Source organism: Ranitomeya variabilis, chromosome 1, assembly GCF_051348905.1.
Source record: "Ranitomeya variabilis isolate aRanVar5 chromosome 1, aRanVar5.hap1, whole genome shotgun sequence".
Classification (NCBI taxonomy): Eukaryota; Metazoa; Chordata; class Amphibia; order Anura; family Dendrobatidae; genus Ranitomeya; species Ranitomeya variabilis.
The window spans coordinates 841,308,975-841,330,243 of NC_135232.1; the positions used below are offsets into that span (position 1 = coordinate 841,308,975).

The 21,269-nt window shown below is 44.6% G+C and overlaps 1 protein-coding gene across 6 annotated transcripts in view; it reads left to right on the forward strand.

Moving 5' to 3' along the window:
* YTHDC1 (YTH N6-methyladenosine RNA binding protein C1) overlaps window positions 1-21,269 on the forward strand; it is a 119,663-nt gene that overhangs the window by 16,117 nt on the left and 82,277 nt on the right. For all 6 annotated transcript variants that reach the window (XM_077275944.1, XM_077275951.1, XM_077275937.1 and 3 more), the window contains exons 2-4: window positions 2,665-2,766; window positions 15,556-15,878; window positions 18,318-18,657. In XM_077275944.1, the coding sequence (XP_077132059.1) occupies window positions 2,665-2,766; window positions 15,556-15,878; window positions 18,318-18,657 (765 nt within the window). The remainder of the gene's footprint in view (window positions 1-2,664; window positions 2,767-15,555; window positions 15,879-18,317; window positions 18,658-21,269) is intronic.

Below are 21,269 nucleotides of genomic sequence, written 5' to 3' on the forward strand. Positions count from 1 at the left end.
CAAAGTACTGCAGTGCGCAGGCGCCGGGAAAGGTCAGAGAGGCCCGGCGCCTGCCACTGCACTACTTTACGTTGCCCACAAGAGGGTAGATAAAGTACGGATTGTGCCTGATGGAAAAAACCTGATGTGTGAAAGTAGCCTAAGGCTACTTTCACACTAGCGTTAACTGCAATACGTCGCAAATGCGTCGTTTTGCCGAAAATACGCATCCAGCAAAAGTTCTTGCTGGATACGTTTTTTCGTCATAGACTAACATTAGCGACGCATTTGCGACGCATTGCCAAACGTTGCGTCCGTTTTGCGACGCTTGGGCGTGTGGTAGCGGACCGTCGGGAGAAAAAAACGTTACATGTAACGTTTTTTGCTCCCGACGGTCCGCTTTTTCCGACCGCGCATGCGCGGCCGGAACTCCGCCCCCACCTCCCCGCACTTCCCCGCACCTCACAATGGGGCAGCGGATGCGTGGGAAAAATGCATCCGCTGCCCCCGTTGTGCGGCGGAGACCACGCTAGCGTCGGGAACGTCGACCCGACGCACAGCGACGGGTTGTTCCCGACGCTAGTGTGAAAGTAGCCTAAGCTGGAATCCGGGTCTCTGTTTCTACTTGGTGCTGCTCTGATTGGATAACCTGGTGGTGGCAGATTTCTTTTAAGCAGACCCAGGCAAAGTGCGGCTCGTGGGCTACATCCGGCCCTCTGGCTGTCTCAGTCCAGTCTGCGGACCGAGACAGCCGTGGGACTGAAAACCTGAGGTCCGCGGGCCGCACCGTACGCGCCTGCTCATTCGCTGTCTCCCGAAGTCGGCATTGGTGGAGGAGGGGCCTCCAGCCACTTTCTCCATGAATCAGCTTGTGAAACAGCTGACGCGATGATGTCATGTCATCGTGTCAGCTGTGTATCGCCAGAGAGTCAGAGCATTGGATACAGCAACAGAACCAGGGCGGCCGGGAACGGGACCAAGGTGAGTATGTGGTGTTTTTTTGTTTTTTTTCTTTTTGTGTATGAACATGGGGATTCTATGGGGGTGTCATGCTGCACGCGGGGAGGCTATGGGGGTGACATGCTGCACACGGGGAGGCTATGGGGGTGACATGCTGCACACGGGGAGGCTATGGGGGTGACATGCTGCACATGGTGAGGCTATGGAAAGGCTGTATACGGTCATGCAATATATGGGGAGGCTGCATGGGGCTCAATCAGTATATGGGGAAGCTGTGGGGTCCTCATGCAGTTTATAGGGAGGCTGTGTTGGGGCCTCATGCAGTATATGGGGAAACTGGGGCTCATGCAGTGCATTTGTAGATTGTAAGCTCTCACGAGCAGGGTCGTCTTATTTTGCTTTATTACTGTATTGTTAACATTGTTACCTATGACTGTTGTGTTTGAAACTTAAACTGTAAAGCGCTGCGGACTATGTTGGCGCTATATAAATAAAGATTATTATTATTATTATTATGGGGAGGCTGTGTGGGGCTCATGCTATATATGGGGAGGCTGTTTGGGGCTCATGCCGTACATGGGGAGGCTGTGTGGGGCTCATGTCGTACATGGGGAGGCTGTGTGGGGCTCATGCTGTATATAAGGGGCTCTGGAGGGGGGTTCAAAGATATATAGGGGGTGTCAGCATACTTAATTATGCTCAATGTTAAGTGATACTATTAATAAATTAATATTGAGTAGAATTAATTTCAAGCTATTAGTTCGGCCCTCCACAACAATCATGGTCTCTCATGTGGCCCCTTGGGAAAATTAATTGCCCACCTCCGCTTGCTTTTAAAGGGAACTTATCACACCCCACACACCCCCCGGGCGTTTTTAAGTAAAAGCCACCTTCAGCAGCACTAAGGCTGCATTGTGTGAAGGTGGCTCTTATGTTTCTGATCCCTAGTAACACTGAAACATTGACTTTTATAAATTGCGCCCCATACCTGTATTGAGTCCCAGAGGTATGGTGTCTCCCCCTGTTTCCGCCGCCTCCCAGCCGTCCAGCATCCCAAACTCTGTGCGCTGCCTCAGGTGTTGCTGTTGCATGCCCGGCGCCTGCCCCCATCTCCCTCCTCCTCTTTCCTCCCTCGGCAGCATCTGATGTGCTGAGGAACACACAATTCACTGGCAGGTCAGCTCATCAGATGCTGCCGAGGGAGGAAAGAGGAGGAGGGAGATGGGGGCAGGCGCCTGGCATGTAACAGCAACACAGGAGGCAGCACACAGACGCAAGAGATTGGGATGATGGATGGCTGGGAGGCGGCGGAAACGGGAGACACCATACCTCTGGGACTCAATACAGGTATGGGGCGCAATTTATAAAAGTAAATATTTCAGTGTTACTAGGGATCAGAAACATAAGAGCCACCTTCACAGAATGCAGCCTTAGTGCTGCTGAAGGTGGCTCTTTTACTTAAAAATGCCCTGGGGGGGAGGGGGACAAGTTCCCTTTAAGCATGGCAGTGACTGCATGTGTGACATATGTTCAAGAACCTATCCCAGAGTTCCAAAATCCAGCAACTGAAAATGTGACACATAGTAACATCTATGGATAAAAAAAAGAACTAGTATGCGACTTGAGCCCTTCTAATTTCAATAAAGCATTTTTTTTAAACGAACAGTTCAAAAGGTGTCTAGTGTTTTACTCTTTAATATATTTTTTTTTTCTCTCCCTCCTCAGATGGGGAAGTTAATGTTTTGGATGACATTTTAACTGAGGCTCCAGATCAAGATGATGAATTGTATAACCCTGAAAGTGAGCAGGATGTGAATGAGAAAAAAGGTAAACTATTTACTGTTTCCTGCAAAAATATATTGAGTCTGCAGCAAAATGCAGTGAATTCCAGCACTTAGTGTTTTAATAGATAAAATCCATGGTCAAATCTGCAGGAAATTGTGTAAACCTGTGTTCACATGCAGTGTTTTTAATGCAAATTAAAAGCTGCTTTTTTACAATACCAGAAATGTCATTCACACCCTTGTGTTTTTGTAGATTTTCACTTATTGAAAGCAATAAAAAGTGAAAAAATGCTCCAAAAAGCAAATGTTTTGGTGAAATAAAAGGGAATCTGTTACCCCAAAATTCAGCTATGAGCTGCAGCAACTGGCATCAGGGGCTTATCTACAGTATTCTGTAATGCTGTAGATAAGCCCCCGATGTCACCTGTGGTCTGGGTCCAGCGCCTCCCATCTTCATGCGATGACGTCCTCTTCCTTGCTTCCTGCCGCGGCTCCTTCGCAGGCGTACTTTATCTGCCCTGTTGAGGGCAGAGAAAAGTACTGCAGTGCGCAGGCGCTGTTGTCTCTGACCTTTCCCGGCGCCTGCGCACTGCAGTACTTTGCTCTGCCCTCAACATGGCAGACAAAGTACGCCTGCGAAGGAGCAGCGGCAGGAAGCAAAGAAGAGGACGACATCGTGCAAAGATGGGAGGCGCTGGACCTGGACCGCCCCTGGGTGAGTATAATATAACTTGTTTTTCTTATCTTTCAGGTGACATCGGGGGGCTTATCTACAGCATTACAGAATGCTGTAGAAAAGCCCCTGATGGCAGTGGCCGCAGCTTATAGGCAAATTTTGGGGTGACAGATTCCCTTTAATCACAGAATTGGTAACCCATAAAGTAAAATGCCGTGGTGACCAAAAGGTGGTACTTAAATTATTTTTTATTGATACAATCATATAAAACAATTGAGTAAGATGCTAGGTCATTAAAATGGACACTTATACAATGGAATACCACATAGCACTGGCTAAAAATAGCATGGCCCAAATTATAAACAGTGTATGTAAATAAGTGTCCCGAGAAAAGGACATAAAGTGCAAAAGATATAATCACAAGACTGGTAGTGTCAGAAAATGTGACCAATTGAAGCAGCAATTAGTGAAGACAAAGTAATGAAGTAGCTGTCACTGAGACATTAAGCCTGTGCTGACATGGGCTGTATACAATGCATATCCTGTATAGTCAACAGGGGATAACATTCAAAAAGGTATTCACAATTTGAATGTGGTTTCTGTGAAGTGTATGGAATAGTATTTACTGACACATCAGGTGTACATAATGTAGCAATAATAGGGCATACATTTCCATTGGTGTGCATGTGGATAATCCTGGGCATCCCTCTGCCTCGACGCACGTTTCGCACTGCTTCGGGAGGCGCCTTCCCTTTTGAGCTTTGCATTGTGCCTGAAAAGTATTTCCCGATTACATGTAGGGTATTGGCGCACTCAGGAGAAATTTTTACAAACTTGAGGTTCATTTTTCTTCCTATTAACCCTCAGAAAACCTAAAAACTTGGGGCTAAAACGACATTTTACTGATTTTGAAAATGAAATGTATTCTTTCTTCACCGCCCAATGGTATAAAATTCTGTGAAGTACATGTGAAAATATGATCAGTGCATCCCTAGATTAATTCATTGGGGGAGGAAAGGTGTAGTTTGTAAAATGAGGTCACATATGGAGGGCGTGGGTCTTCTGCTGGCACATCAGGGTCTCTGCCAATGTGACATGATAGCACCTTCAAACCATGCTAGCAAAATCTGAACTCAAATATGGAGCTTCTTCCTTTCTGAGCTTTGCACTTTACGTCAAAAGTAGTATTTCCCCACATATCGGGGTATCTGTATACTTGGGAGAATTTGCACAACAAATGTTGAGGTTCATTTTCTCCTATTTTTGCTAAAATGAAAAATTCTGTAAAGCACATGAGGTTTCAAGGTGCTCACCACACATCTAGATAAATTTCTTGAGGGGTCTAGTTTCCAAAATGGGGTCAATTGTGGTTTTTTTTTTTACTGTTAAGGCACATCAGGGGCTCTCCAAATGGGACATAGCATCAGCTCTCGATACCAGCCAATTTTATGTTCAGAAAGTCAAATTGTGCTGCCAAACAGTTGTTTTCTCTTTACATAAGGGTATTGGTGTGCTCAAGGGAAATTGCACAACAAAATTTTGGGGTCCATTTTTTTCTGTTAACATTGTGGGGGAAAAAATTGGGTCTAAAGTAAAGTTTTTCTGAAAAAAGTAAAATGTTCATTTTCTCCTTCGCCACATTGGGGGACACGGACACAGACTGTGACCGTGGGGTGTATGCCGCTGCCACTAGGAGGCTGACACTAAGTGATACAAAGTTAGCTCCTCCCCTGCAGTATCCACCCTCCTGCTGGCTCTCAGCTAACCAGTTCTTGCTTAGTGTCTGTACAAGGCACACAGGGTCTGGTTCAGACCCCAACGTTTTTATTTTATTTTTACTTTTCTGTAAATTTTTATTTTTAATTAACGGAGTGAAGGGGGCGACGGATCCTTTCAAGGTTCCGATCTCCCCTGAATCATCAACATGCAAGTACCCTCTCCTGCGACGTGGGAAGCCATGCCTGAGCTCACTTCAGGGGTGACGGTTCCTTCACGGTCCCGATCTCCCCACACCAGCAGCAGGCGACCACATGGAGTGTCGCCTCCATGTATGCTCTCCTGGAGCCAGGCCTAATGCCGGACAACTGTACCTGTCTACCCGGGGGCTGAACTCCGTGGATGTACAGAGGCGCCTCTCTATGGCGTCCGAGCAGCCCCCACTGTCCCACCACTGTGAAAGCAGATGGCACAAGGAGGCGGACGGTTCCTCTCCACCTCCCTAACAAAGGAATGATGGATTGAGGTTTGGCCCTCTATCCCTGCACCGTCCACGTTGCAATACCCGACATCCGCGGCGGCTCCATGCTGGGACACGCATCGATGGTGAGTGGATCCTGTCAGCGATGGGCCTCTGCAGCGGGATATTCATGCTCACAGGCAGTCTCAGACTTCCCTGTGGCCCACCTCCCTGAGGTAACGCTCCAGCCGGCTGCAAAAATTTAGCCCCCGGCTTCGGCCGATGTGTAGGCCGCACCACGGAAGCGCACTATGGCGCCCTAAGGCGGCTCTGCCCGCTTTTCTGGCGCTTCTCGCCTGGCACGGAAGCGCTCAATTTTCTCGGCCACTGCAACGCCCCTCACTTCTACTGCTGGTATCGCTCCCGCCGCCTGCAGAAATTTAGGCCCCGGCTTGGGCCTATTCATGGAAGTCTCGAGGCTCCGCCCATGTCATGCCTGTGGCTCCGCCCCCCGTATTTGCGCTTCTCGCTCTCTTCGAGATTTTATCACCTCTGCCACTCCCAGTGGCCATCTTGGTCCACCCGGCCGGCTCACACAGGGGCGACGACTTTGTATTAAAGGGGCATAACGACTCTGCAACATGACCAGTATCCCTGGTCTTAAAGGCACACGACCAGTATTCCCTGGTCTTAAAGGCACATGACCAATCTGAAGCCGGTCATAAATGAGCTCAGGAGCCCTCCGCCGCTGATCCAAGTTTATCCCAGTGTACCTAGTTCCCTCAGTGGACTTCGTCACTACCGCAACCCATGGTTTCTCTGACCAAGAGATTGAATCCCTCCGTGATTCCTCCGTGACTCGGAGTGCTCGCAGGACCGATATACATGGTCCCTCTCCTACGTGGGATCCGTCGGCTAGCAGGGGCCGCGAGTATTCTAGAAACGTTCAGGCATCTAGAAAACGGAAGTTTTCATTTCATGATCTCTCTCCAAGGATTTGCTGAGCTGAGCATGGATCGGATATTGCCTTGGACCTGGACTTGCCAAAGCTTCACTAAAGGATGAACTCTACTATTTATATCATCAACCAATCTCTGTACAATGACGAGGACTCCGGTCCTGCTCTAGACTACGCAGTGTCTCTCATAAGGAGACTAAACTCCCTCGTAGAGCATTTGCCATCCAGTCCACGATTCACTGGACAGAAGCCTCTACTTGGGATGGCATGCCTGGTCTGATTTTTAAGGGCGACGAGTCCTTTTAAGGGGCACCGATCTCCCCACACCATCAACAGACAATCACACGGAGTGTCGCCTCCATGTAACCTCTTCAGCATCCAGGCCTAACGCCAGACAACTTGTCCTGTCCACCTGGAGACCTGAATTCTGTGGATGTACAGAAGCACCCTTTTCGGGCATCTGAGCACCCCCCCCCCCCCTCTGCATCACCACTATTTAAAAGAAGATTCAAGAAGGCGGATGATCCCTCTCCACTTCCCTGTTAAGAGGATGGTGGATCGAAGGTTCCCAATTTTTATCTCTGCACCGTCAAAAGAGAGCGGCGATGGCAAGAGACTATGACCTGCTGGATGCAGCCGCGCATTCTGCCACTTGGCAGATTAACCAGGTAGAATCTCCTGTGGTATACCTACCAGTATCTCTGTCCGATGTGTCGTCAGATAGCAAATCTGGTTTGTTCCGTTTTTCGGCTTCGGGTCCAGCGCTCTACCCTCCCTAGCCGCCGCATGGATTGCTACAGCAATGGTCACCTGGCTGGAGACCTTAACTACTTTGTTGCACACCAGTAACCTTTTCCTGAAGACAGTACAACTGGCCAATCAAAGCTTTTGAGCGGGAGACTTTACAAAGGATCGTACGTTCCTACAGCCCCGACCAACAGTGGAAGGGTTGTCCAGGACAGTCTAGATCTAAGGGATCTTGGTTCCAAAAAGGGGAACGAAAAGTAAGACCGATCCTGGACCTCAAACTTCTAACAACCTTTCACAAGGTTCTCTTTCTTCGATTGGAGTTCCTCCGGTCAGCCATTACTTCAACAGAAAAAGGTGGAGTTTCTGGCATCCATCGACATTCCTGGTGCTTTACCCTCTTCAAAAATTCCTTTGCTTTTCCATTTGTGAGCAGCATTTTTAAGTCCCGACCTTGTCCTTCGGCCTTGCTAACACACCCAGAGTGTTCGTAAGGCTCATGGCGGCTGTCATGTTCCTCTTGTGCCCTAGAGGCGTGGTCGTCCTGCCCTGTTTGGCCGACTGTCTAGCCGCCCTTCCAGGACTACGCTATGTAGTCTATATCACTTGTGATACCCTCTCACCTGGGCTGGCAGCTAAACTTAGACAAGTTCTCCTCATTTCCAGCCCAGCAGATATCCCTTTTGAGGATGATCCGGTACACTTTCAGAAGGATGGTAATTCTCCCTCCAGACAAGGTCATGGCCCTTCAACAGGGAGCTCGCGCACTTGATCAATCATCCCCTCATTTCATTCGATTTGCTGGGAGGGTTTTGAAGAAAAATGGTGATGACAATGGAAGCAGTTTCCTTTTGCTCCGCTCGTTTTCAGCAAGTCAAACAGACTTTCAGATGATAGTCTGAACTCCTTCTTCATCCAGGGCCTTTCCCCCGGTTCAATGATTATTAGTAACTACCAATGCCAGTCCTCTTCTCCCGATCATTGCTCTGGAGATCCGAACGGTAGTCCTACAGTAGGTCCACTGCCTTCTGGCGGATCAACCCATCTGAATTCAATTGGACAATGCCACGGCTGTGCCATACGTCAATTATCTAGCAGGTACCCACGGTCAGGCGCCATGGCTGAGGTACCTCACATTCTCTGATGGGCCGAGATCTATCATTAGGTGATCTCGGCAGTACATATCCCAGGAGTAGAACTCTGGGCGGCGAACATATTCAGCCGTCAGGGTTTCCCCTCAAGTGAGTGGGAACTTCACCCGGAAGTCTTCCATCAGATCTGCCTTCACTGGAGCTCTCCAGTTGTAGTTCGGATGTACTCGAGTTCGTGGTTCGGCCTCGAGATCCAAGAGCCATCGCACTGCATGCTCTGGTTCTTCCGTGGTACCAGTTTCCATAACCCCCCTTCCACTACTTCCGAAAGCTTTTCGGAAGCAGAAAGGGCCCCAGTGATCCTCGGAAATCCGCAGTTAACACGTCAGTTTTTTGCTTGCGGAGCTGGTAGCTTTCCGCATTTCTGCAACAAAACTGCAAGTAGGGACTTTCTCGCAGGGAGTTTTTCACACGTTCTTCCCTATCGCATACCGGTAGATCATTGGGACCTTAATGGTCCTAGGAGTCCTACAGTAGACTCCTTTTTTAATCCGGACAGACTTTACTATCAGGGAAGGTCGCCCTTTTTTCTCATCCTGACGAGTCTTCGGTGCTAGCTGCTCGGTCCTTCAGACTTTTTTCCCTTATTTCCTTCAAGGCAAGGTTGTCCTCAGGCCATCCCTGTCCCTTGTTACCAAGGTGGTATTGTATTACCACTGTTATGAGGGCATAGTTCTTCCCTCATCTCTTTCGGCACCAGTCCACAAAATGGAATGAGTTCCCCATATTCCGGACGAAGTGAGTGCTCTGAGTACGTACGTCTCGAGGATGGCGTCCTTCCGAAGGTTGGACACTGTATCTTGGGCTTCCTGACGGTAAGAGGAAGGCTTCCTGACGTTTACAGGAAGGATTTAGCTGTTTCATCGGCCATGTTAGCCTGGTGGATTCCTTTCACCATCCAGGAGTCCTTCCGTGTTAGATGTCAGCCTATCTCCCTGTCTATTGTGGGTTCTAGGCACCAGGTGTCGACAAGGCACGCCTGCAAGCATGCGGTTTCGTCCTGTCCGCATGCATTCTTAAAGCACTATAATTCCCACACTTCCACAGATGGGAGTCTGGGCAGGCGGACTCTGCAGGCCGCGGTGGCGCATTTGTAAGTAGCGGTTACATAGGGCCTGATCTGATGTTGTCCTCACCCAGGGACTGCTTTGGGACGTCCCACGGTCTGTGTCCCCCAATGTGGCGAAGGAGAAATAGGGATTTTTGTGTACTCACCGTAAAATCCTTTTCTCTGAGCCATTCATTGGGGGACACAGCTCCCACCCTGGTATTAGCTTATGCTTGTTTTATAATCTGATATGCTATACTCTCATATATAATGACATGCTGTAAGCTCATATGTTATTGAAAAAAAAACGCATCCTGCAAAGTTGCCCACAGGATGCGTTCTTTCTCCATAGACTTATACATTGCGACAGAGTGCCACACGTCGCATCCGTCATGCGCCGGATGCGTCATGTTTTGGCGGACCGTCGGCACAAAAAAAAGTTACATGTAACGTTTTTTTGGTCCGTAGGTTCCGCTTTTTCCGGAACTCCGCCCCCTCCTTCCCGCTCATCACACTGAGCAGCGGATGCGTCGTAAGACTGCATCCGCTGCCCACGTTGTGATTAACACATTGTCCGTCGGGCCGACGGTTTGCGTCTGCCCGTACCGACGGACTAGTGTGAAAGTAGCCTTAGTGTCAGCCTCCTAGTGGCAGCGGGATACACCCCACGGTCACGGTCTGTGTCCCCCAATGAATGGCTCGGAGAAAAAGATTTTACGGTGAGTACACAAAAATCCCTTTTTTTTTTTCCTTCCACATTTTTCCTTCCAAAATTCCTTCCAAAATTCCTGTGAAGCACCTGAATATTTAATAAGCTTCTTAAATGTGGTTTTCAGCACTTTGAGGGGTGCATTTTTTAGAATGGTGTCACTTTTGGGTATTTTTAGTCATATCTGGACCCTCAGTCACTTCAAATGTGATGTGGTCCCTAAAAAAAATGGTTTTGTAAACTTTATTGGAAAAATGAGAAATTGCTGGTCAACTTTTTAACCTTTCTAACTTACTAAAAAAAAAAAAAAATTAACTTTGTGCAGATTGTAAAGTAGTTTAAAGTCCTAAAAAAGTACAATTTTGAACGTGCAAAATGTTCAAAATGTTATCCAAATTTTAGTTCCCCCCCCCCACACACACACACACACAAATAAACGTAAGTGATATCGAAGAAATTTTACCACAATCATGAAGTACAATATGTCACAATAAAACAATGTCAGTATCGCAGGGATCCGTTGAAGCGTTCCAGAGTTATAACCTCATAAAGTGACACTGGTCAGAATGCTAAAATTTGGCCTAGTCATGAAGGTGAAAACAGGCTTTGGAGGTGGAGTTAAATGTCTGAAGCCTTGTTTATTTTATATTGAAAAAAAAATTGTATCAATCCAGAGTGTGAAAAATAGTATTGAGCCCCTACCCTAATAGATGTTTTCTACCAGTTTAATCAGCTTGGTAACTGCTCTTGTATTTGGTATATGCAAGGCGTTGTAAATGTTTTTATTTTCACACTGTCAACTATAGTTTTCTGATATCAATATTAAAGGGGACCTTTCAGTTTTAGAATGTTAAACTGGCCACATCTTGAAATAGTGACTTACAAGCTAAATAAGAAGTACCGTATATACTCGAGTATAAGCCGAGATTTTCAGCCCAAATTTTTGGGCTGAAAGTGCCCCTCTCGGCTTATACTCGAGTCACGGTCTGTGGCAGGGTCGGCGGGTGAGGGGGAGAGGGCGCTGAGGCATACTTACCTAGTCCCGGCGATCCTGACGCTCCCCTGCCCGTCACACGGTCTCCGGGTGCCACAGCTCTTCCCTGTACAGCGGTCACGTGGGACCACTCATTAGAGAAATGAATATGGACTCCACTCCCATAGGGGCGGAGCCGCCTATTCATTTCTCTAATCAGCGCGGTGCCGGTGACCGCTGACAGAGGAAGAGCTGCGGCACCGGAGACCAGCTGTCCGGGGGAAGGAGCGGGACGCCGGGAGCAGGTAAGTATCGCATATTCACCTGTCCACAATCCACACGCCGCTCCATCTTCCCGGCGTCTCTCCGCTCTCACTGTGCAGGTCAGAGGGCGCGATGACGCATATAGTGTGCGCGCCGCCCTCTGCCTGATCAGTCAGTGCGGAGAGACGCCGGGACCGGACGCTGGGGAGCTGCAAGCAAGAAAGGTGAGTATGTGTTTTATTATTTTTATTGCAGCAGCAGCAGCGTTATATATGGCACAGATTTATGTGGAGCATCTATGGGGCCAAACTGAACGCTGCAGAGCATTCCATATGGGGCAGCTTTATAAGGAGCATCTATGGGGCCAAACTGAACAGTGCAGAGCATATAGGGCACAGCTATTTAATGAGCATCTATGGGGCCAAACTGAACGGTGCAGAGCATATATGGCACAGCTTTATAATGAGCATCTATGGGGCCAAACTGAACAGTGCAGAGCATATAGGGCACAGCTATATAAGGAGCATCTATGGGGCCAAACTGAACGGTGCAGAGCATATATGGCACAGCTATATAAGGAGCATCTATGGGGCCAAACTGAACGGTGCAGAGCATATATGGCACAGCTATATAAGGAGGATCTATGGGGCCAAACTGAACGGTGCAGAGCATATATGGCACAGCTTTATAAGGAGCATCTATAGGGCCAAACTGAACGGTGCAGAGCATATATGGCACAGATTTATAATGAGCATCTATGGGGCCAAACTGAACGGTGCAGAGCATACAGGTCCTTCTCAAAAAATTAGCATATAGTGTTAAATTTCATTATTTACCATAATGTAATGATTACAATTAAACTTTCATATATTATAGATTCATTATCCACCAACTGAAATTTGTCAGGTCTTTTATTGTTTTAATACTGATGATTTTGGCATACAACTCCTGATAACCCAAAAAACCTGTCTCAATAAATTTGCATATTTCACCCGACCAATCAAATAAAAGTGTTTTTTAATACCAAACAAAAAAACCATCAAATAATAATGTTCAGTTATGCACTCAATACTTGGTCGGGAAGCCTTTGGCAGAAATGACTGCTTCAATGCGGCGTGGCATGGAGGCAATCAGCCTGTGACACTGCTGAGATGTTATGGAGGCCCAGGATGCTTCAATAGCGGCCTTAAGCTCATCCAGAGTGTTGGGTCTTGCGTCTCTCAACTTTCTCTTCACAATATCCCACAGATTCTCTATGGGGTTCAGGTCAGGAGAGTTGGCAGGCCAATTGAGCACAGTAATACCATGGTCAGTAAACCATTTACCAGTGGTTTTGGCACTGTGAGCAGGTGCCAGGTCGTGCTGAAAAATGAAATCTTCATCTCCATAAAGCATTTCAGCCGATGGAAGCATGAAGTGCTCCAAAATCTCCTGATAGCTAGCTGCATTGACCCTGCCCTTGATGAAACACAGTGGACCAACACCAGCAGCTGACATGGCACCCCACACCATTACTGACTGCGGGTACTTGACACTGGACTTCAGGCATTTTGGCATTTCCTTCTCCCCAGTCTTCCTCCAGACTCTGGCACCTTGATTTCCGAATGACATGCAAAATTTGCTTTCATCAGAAAAAAGTACTTGGGACCACTTAGCAACAGTCCAGTGCTGCTTCTCTGTAGCCCAGGTCAGGCGCTTCTGCCGCTGTTTATGGTTCAAAAGTGGCTTTACCTGGGGAATGCGGCACCTGTAGCCCATTTCCTGCACACGCCTGTGCACGGTGGCTCTGGATGTTTCCACACCAGACTCAGTCCACTGCTTCCTCAGGTTCCCCAAGGTCTGGAATCGGTCCTTCTCCACAATCTTCCTCAGGGTCCGGTCACCTCTTCTCGTTGTACAGCGTTTTCTGCCACATTGTTTCCTTCCAACAGACTTACCATTGAGGTGCCTTGATACAGCACTCTGGGAACAGCCTATTTGTTGAGAAATTTCTTTCTGGGTCTTACCCTCTTGCTTGAGGGTGTCAATGATGGCCTTCTTGACATCTGTCAGGTCGCTAGTCTTACCCATGATGGGGGTTTTGAGTAATGAACCAGGCAGGGAGTTTTTAAAAGCCTCAGGTATCTTTTGCATGTGTTTAGAGTTAATTAGTTGATTCAGAAGATTAGGGTAATAGGTCGTTTAGAGAACCTTTTCTTGATATGCTAATTTATTGAGACAGGTTTTTTGGGTTATCAGGAGTTGTATGCCAAAATCATCAGTATTAAAACAATAAAAGACCTGACAAATTTCAGTTGGTGGATAATGAATCTATAATATATGAAAGTTTAATTGTAATCATTACATTATGGTAAATAATGAAATTTAACACTATATGCTAATTTTTTGAGAAGGACCCGTATAGGGCACAGATTTATAATGAGCATCTATGGGGCCAAACTGAACGGTGCAGAGCATATATGGCACAGATTTATAATGAGCATCTATGGGGCCAAACTGAACGGTGCAGAGCATATAGGGCACAGCTATATAAGGAGCATCTGGGGCCAAACTGAACGGTGCAGAGCATATAGGGCACAGCTATATAAGGAGCATCTATGGGGCCAAACTGAACGGTGCAGAGCATATAGGGCACAGATTTATAAGGAGCATCTATGGGGCAATGAACGGTGCAAAGCATATATGGCACAGCTTTATAAGGAGCATCTATGGGGCAATAATGAACAGTGCAGAGCATATATGGCACAGCTTTATATGGAGCATCTATAGGGCCATAATGAACGGTGCAGAGCATTGTATATGGCACAGCTATATATGGATAATATATGGGGCAATAATCAATGGTATGGAGCATTATATATGGCACAGCTTTATATGGAGCATCTATGGGGCAATAATGAATGGTATGGAGCATCTATTTTTATTTTTGAAATTCACCGGTAGCTGCTGCATTTTCCACCCTAGGCTTATACTCGAGTCAATAAGTTTTCCCAGTTTTTTGTGGCAAAATTAGGGGGGTCGGCTTATACTCGGGTCGGCTTATACTCGAGTATATACGGTAGTTTACATTTTTCAGCACCATTGTGGAGACATTGGTTTTTAAACTTCAGATTCTAATTTCCCCTTAACCAAGGGGCATTACCAGAAATTCGTCTTTGGGCATGGTTTTTCCTGCTTTTTTTTCCCCATAACAGGAGAAACTACTCTTAGCTTTACTAGAGTCATGTGCTTTATTTATTTTTTTTATCTGCATGACACTACCCATTCATAAGCAGGAGATGTCATGCGGGGGGGGGGGGGATTATGCCCCTAGAGAAAGTTAGAGCAGGTTTTCTCCTGTGAGACGTAATGACTTGGAGCCAACTGTGATATATACAGTACATCTACTGTACAGAGTACAACAGAGATAATTCATTACAAACTGCTCTAGTCCAGAGCTGACAGTGCCTTGAGATGTTTGTAAAGAGATAGTTCTGCTGTACTCCAAACCATAGGTGCTGAAATCATGGAGGGGAGCATGGCTGTGTCATTATGTCTCACAGGAGAAACTCTGGTCTTTTCGAGGGGGTGGGTGTTCTTGTCACCTTTGCATTTTGCTGCCTACTCATGATGGGCAATTTAAAAAAAAAAAAAAAAAAAAGTTCGTACCCCCAGGGACTCTCTTCCAATGCAGTCTTGCTTGAAGGGGAAATTGGAATCTAAAATGTTCCATCTACTGTTGCTACAACAGAGATGAGAAACTAAATTAAAAAAAAAAAAGGGAATTTTATTCGACTCTGCAGCCATTATCCCTTTAGTTGTCCAGTTTAACATTCTAAAACTGGTGAAAGGTCCTCCTTAACAACCATTCAGGAAGCAAATTAAGCCTTTTAATTGTCCAGTGTAAATAGACCTCGCTTGTTGCTTAAGTAGTATACAATTTTGTTCTGTTTTATGTGACTATAGTTAAGTATCTCAAGTGAAAAGAAACAAAGCAACATTATAGCTATGGTTTTTAGTAGGGCTGAAATGTATCCTATTCTGGAGCATCGTTTCTGTATAAATTAATGCTATAAATATATTCTTTTAATTTAGAATTTTGGTAATCATATTCTTAATGGAAAATTGTTTTTTTTTCCCCCCTCCTAAAGGGTCAAAAAGAAAAAGTGATAGAGTTGAAATGTCTGAACCAAAGAGGCAAAAACCGTCCCCTCATTTAGCAAGGCCTCCACCTCAAAGGCTGTCTGGAAGTGCAAGAAGGGTTGTCAGCTCCAAAGGAAAGCAGGCGTCTGATTATAAGAGTGATGATTTCCAGAGACACGACAGGAACAGAAGACCTGAGGGTGACCGAAGAATACATTCATCTAGTAGTACCTCCCGGGATGGTTTTAAAGGTTCTCAAGACAAAGTGAGCTCAAGGAAGAGGGAATCTGAGAGAAGACCCAAATCCAATACTCCAGAAGTGGCTCCCGAGGTATCGGCTTAAATTGCTTGGATGTCATAACTGAATGGGGTCTTTTACTGAAACAATTATACATCTAGACATTTTACTTGATGATTTTTTTTTCTCTCCAGAGTTAGTGCCAGTCTCTCCTTCATGATTTGAGCACTTCTGCATATGTGTAGAAGTCAGGGCTTTTAACATGTAGACGCTATGATGTCTACCATTAGCAACCACTCTTTCCACAGCTGCCCTAGGCCTTATTGTAGTTGTTTCGTGCTTATCATGTGAACATTACTTGTGGGCAACATGAGCCTACTTAACTTTCTAACTGGTCTGCAGACCAGTACCACATTAAATGTAACCCAACAAATTAGTCATTGGTAACTAATTTTAGTTGCTATCTAAATCGAACTACATTGATTAGTTGAGCCCTGGCTTAGTTTAGTGTGAGAAGATACAAGCAGTAGCACTTAAAACTGGACCCTTAGCAAACAATACCTGGCATATGTGATATGTGCTTTCAGTCTGTAAGGAAAGAAGTTTTCGTTTAGATAATAGTCCCAAGTGTTAGCATCTAGTGTTGGCCTCTATATTTCTTTTAACCCCTTTCTGATCTCGGGCGGGATTGTGCGTCCGAGGTCAGATCCCCTGCTTTGATGCGGGCTCCCGCGGTGAGCTCGCATCAAAGCCAGGACATGTCAGCTGTTTTAAACAGCTGACATGTGCCCGCAATAGTGACGGGTGGAATCGCGATTCACCTGCCGCTATTAACTAGTTAAATGCCACTGTCAGACGCTATGGCATCTAACTACCGCATCCGGCCGGAAATGCGGTCATCGCTGACCCCCGTCACATGATCGGGGGTCAGCGATGTGTCGCATAACAACCAGAGGTCTTGAGACCTCTATGGTTGTTGATGCCGGATTGATATGAGCGCCACCCTGTGGTCGGCGCTCTTAGCAATGCTGTAATTCTGCTACATAGAGGTGATCTATGCTTCGCCTCTATGTAGCAGAGGCGATCCAGTTGTGCCAGCCTCTAGCCTCCCATGGAAGCTATTGAAGCATGGCAAAAGTTTAAAAAAAAAAAAAAAAAGTTTAAAAAAAAATATAAAAGTTTAAATCACCCACCTTTTGCCCCATACAAAAGAAAGCAATAAAATCAAATGGTTCGGAATCGCCCGATCTATCAATATAAAAAAAAATTAACCTGATCGCTAAACGGCGTAGCAAGAAAAAAAATTAGAAACTTCAGAATTAGGTTTTTTTGGTCACCACGACATTGCATTAAAATGTAAAATGTAAATACGGGTGATCAAAAGAACGTTTCTGCACCAAAATGGTATCATTAAAAACGTCAGCTTGGCGCGCAAAGAAATAAGCCCTCAACCAACCCCGGATTCATGAAAAATGGAGACGCTACGGGCATCGAAAAATGGCGCAATTTTTTATATATATGTGAGTGTATATATATGTGTATGTGTATATGTGTGTGTGTGTGTATATATGTGTGTGTGTGTATATATATATATATATATATATATATATATATATATATATATATATATATATATATATATATTTTATTATAAATATATATATGTATATATATATTTTATTATAAATATAAATATATATATATATATATTTTATTATAAATATATATATATATTATAATTATATATATTATAATTATATATATATATATTATAATTATATATATTATAATTATATATATATATTATAATTATATATATTATAATTATATATATATATATTATAATTATATATATATATATTATAATTATATATATTATAATTATATATATATATATTATAATTATATATTATAATTATATATATATTATAATTATATATTATTATTATATATATATATATATATATTATATTTGTGTGTGTATATATATATATATATATATATATATATATATATATATATATATATATATATATATATATATATATATATATATATATATATATATATATATATATATAGAATTTTTTTTCACCACTTAGATAAAAAATAACCTAGACATGTTTGGTGTCTATGAACTCGTAATGACGTGGAGAATCATAATGGCAGGTCAGTTTTAGTAATTAGTGAACTTAGCAAAAAAGCCAAACAAAAAACAAGTGTGGGATTGTACTTTTTATGCAAATTCACCGCACTTGCAATTTTTTTTCCTGTTTTCTAGTACATGACATGCTAAAACAAATGATGTCGTTCAAAAGTACAACTCGTCCCACAAAAAATAAGCCCTCACATGGCCATATTGATGGAAAAATAAAAAAGTTATGTTTCTGGGAAGGAGGGGAGCGAAAAACGAAAATACCCAGAGTCATGAAGGGGTTAATAGAGATGTCATGTATTAAACCCTCATAACTAAAGAATTTTTAATCCATTCCGTTTTTAAAAAAACAAAATTTTTTTTATCCTTTTTGCTAGAAACTAAGGAATGATTCAAACCGAAGGCAAAGCCGGTCAAGTCGCTCGTCTGATGGCAACTCTGAAGATTATGGGTCAGATGGGGATAGTGGTAGTGGTAGTGAATCATCTGATGAAGATCAAGCAAACAGTGAAAACGAAGAAGGCATGGAAGAGGAGGACGAGGGAGAAGAAGCCGAAGAGGAGGGGGAGGAGGAAGAGGCGTATGGTCAAGAAGGGCGTGAGCGTGACCAGCGAGAAGGAAATGATTATGATACTCGTAGTGAAGCTAGTGACTCCGAATCTGATTCCGCTTCATTCTCTGACTCAATTCGTTCTGGGTCTGGCTCAGACATTTCAGGTAAGTTTAAACTTAATGTGGCATTCCTGTCGCTATTTTTCATTTTGAGATAGCATTTGCTGTTAGATATATATCCATGGTTTAAAAGAATATTTTCATTAAGTATATCAGCTGTCTATTTTTACTAACCTTTCATTGTGAATGACCTTTTCTTTTGAAGCTGCCATTAACAGGGAATACGGGATTATTTTAAAGGGAACCTGTCACCCCCAAAATCGAAGGTGAGCTAAGCCCACCAGCATCAGGGGCTTATTTACTGCATTCTGTAATGCTGTAGATAAGCCCCAATGTATCCTGAAAGAAAAAGAGGTTAGACTATACTCACCCAGGAGCGGTCCCGATACGATCGGCGTTGCAGTCTGGTCCGGGGCCTCCCATCTTCTTACGATGACGTCCTCTTGTATTCATGCTCCGGCGCAGGCGTACTGTCTGCAAAGTACTGCAGTGCACAGGCGCTGGGAAAGGTCAGAGAGGCCCAGCGCCTGCGCACTGCAGTACTTTTCTCTGCCCTCAACAGGGCAGACAAAGTACGCCGGAGCCGCAGCTTGAAGATAGGAGGGACCGGACCGCGACGCCCATCGGACCGGACCGGGACCGCCCCTGGGTGAGTATAATCTAACTTCTTTATCTCATCTTTTAGGATACATCGGGGGGGCTTATCTACAGCATTTTAGAATGCTGTAGATAAGCCCCTGATGCTGGTGGGCTTAGCTCACCTTAGATTTTGGGGGTGACAGGTTCCCTTTAAACACGACCTAGGTTACGACCGTTTCATTAGTGTATTGTTAGAATTAATATAGTATTTGGCACTATCCTATCATATAGGGGCTCTGTGGCAAACTTGTCACACTTTATCTCTAATACCTCACATAACACTATTGGGAAATATTTCAAACCTTGTTTCTTGGAGATGGCAGTGTCCATTTATTTATTTGCCTAGTTTGTTGGATTCCGGGCCTTTTGTTTTGTTGTTTTGTAACTATATATATATATATATATATATATATATATATATATATATATATATATATATATATATATATACATACATACATACATACATACATACACACACACACACACACACACACACACACACACACACACACACACACACACACACACACACACACACACACACACACATACACACATACACACATACACATATCTAATATATAAAGCTGAATGTGTGTGTGTGTGTATGTATGTATGTATGTATGTATGTCCGGGATTGGCATCTGAACCGTAGCAGCTACAGCCACAAAATTTTGCACAGTCACACGTCTGGACCCCGAGAGCGTCATAGGCTATGTTGTGAGGTGAAATTTTAACCCCGCGCTTTCCAATTCACCAAACAATTTTGCCCCTATCTACATAATGGGGAAAAAGTGAAAGGAAAAGTGTTGGAGGCGTCGCAGCTACAGGCACAAAATTTTGCACAGTCACACGTCTGGACCCTGAGAGCGTCAAAGCTATATTGTGAGGTGAAATTTTAACCCCGCGCTTTCCAAGTCACCAAACAATTTTGCCCCTATCTACATAATGGGGAAAAAATGAAAGGAAAAGTGTTGGAGGCAAATTAACAGCTGCCAGATGTGAACAAGGGGGACTTAAAGAATGACAGCGATGGCACCAAAGAGTATATACTGTACAGTTGCTAAGGTGGGGCCCCAACATGGGATAATCACACCACCACGGGGATATGAACACACACACAAAATGCGCCACACACTACCACGTGCTCGAACACATATACCACCCTCAGTGCACATTTCACCACACATACACCAACCTCGCCACATAAAAGTAGAAACACAAAAGTCGCCGCTCAAAACTCGCCACGCGCAAAACTCTCCACATGCAAAACTCGCCACACGTGCAAAACTCGCCACACGCAAAACTTGCACACGCAGAAAAATTGCCACACGCAGAAAAATTGCCACATGCACAAAAGTTGCAACACATGCAAAAGTTGCCTCACACAAAACTTGCACATACTCAAAAGGCACCACACATAAAACTCGCCACGCGCAAAACTCGCCATGCGCAAAACTTGCTGCACACAACTTGCTACACTAACCTGTCACATGCAACTCGACACACAAAAAGTTGCTACACGCATGTCGCCACACAAAACTCATCTCACAAAAGTCCCTACATGCATGTCGCCACACGCAACTCAACACACACAACTTGACACACGAAACTCGCCCTAAAACACACACAAGTCTGGTATCCTTCAAAAATAAAAATCTGATTAATAAGCAGACAAACTACAAGAGCAACAAATGTACCATATAGGAATCCGGCAGCTGTCAGTCACATGACCAGTCTATTATGTGTATGTGTGAGCTAATATATACTGCCAGGGGGTGGGCTTACTGTTGGCTGGGGATTTATCAGGCTGCCATTTTAGCTTACAAATACTGAGGTAAAAATACTGACCAAATAACGTGTGAACGAGGGCTAATACAGGAGGAGATGGCATACAGCTATATACTATATACAGGAGATGACACACAGGTATATACTATTTACAGGGGAGATGACACACAGGTATATACTATATACAGGAGGAGATGACACACAGATATATACTATATACAGGA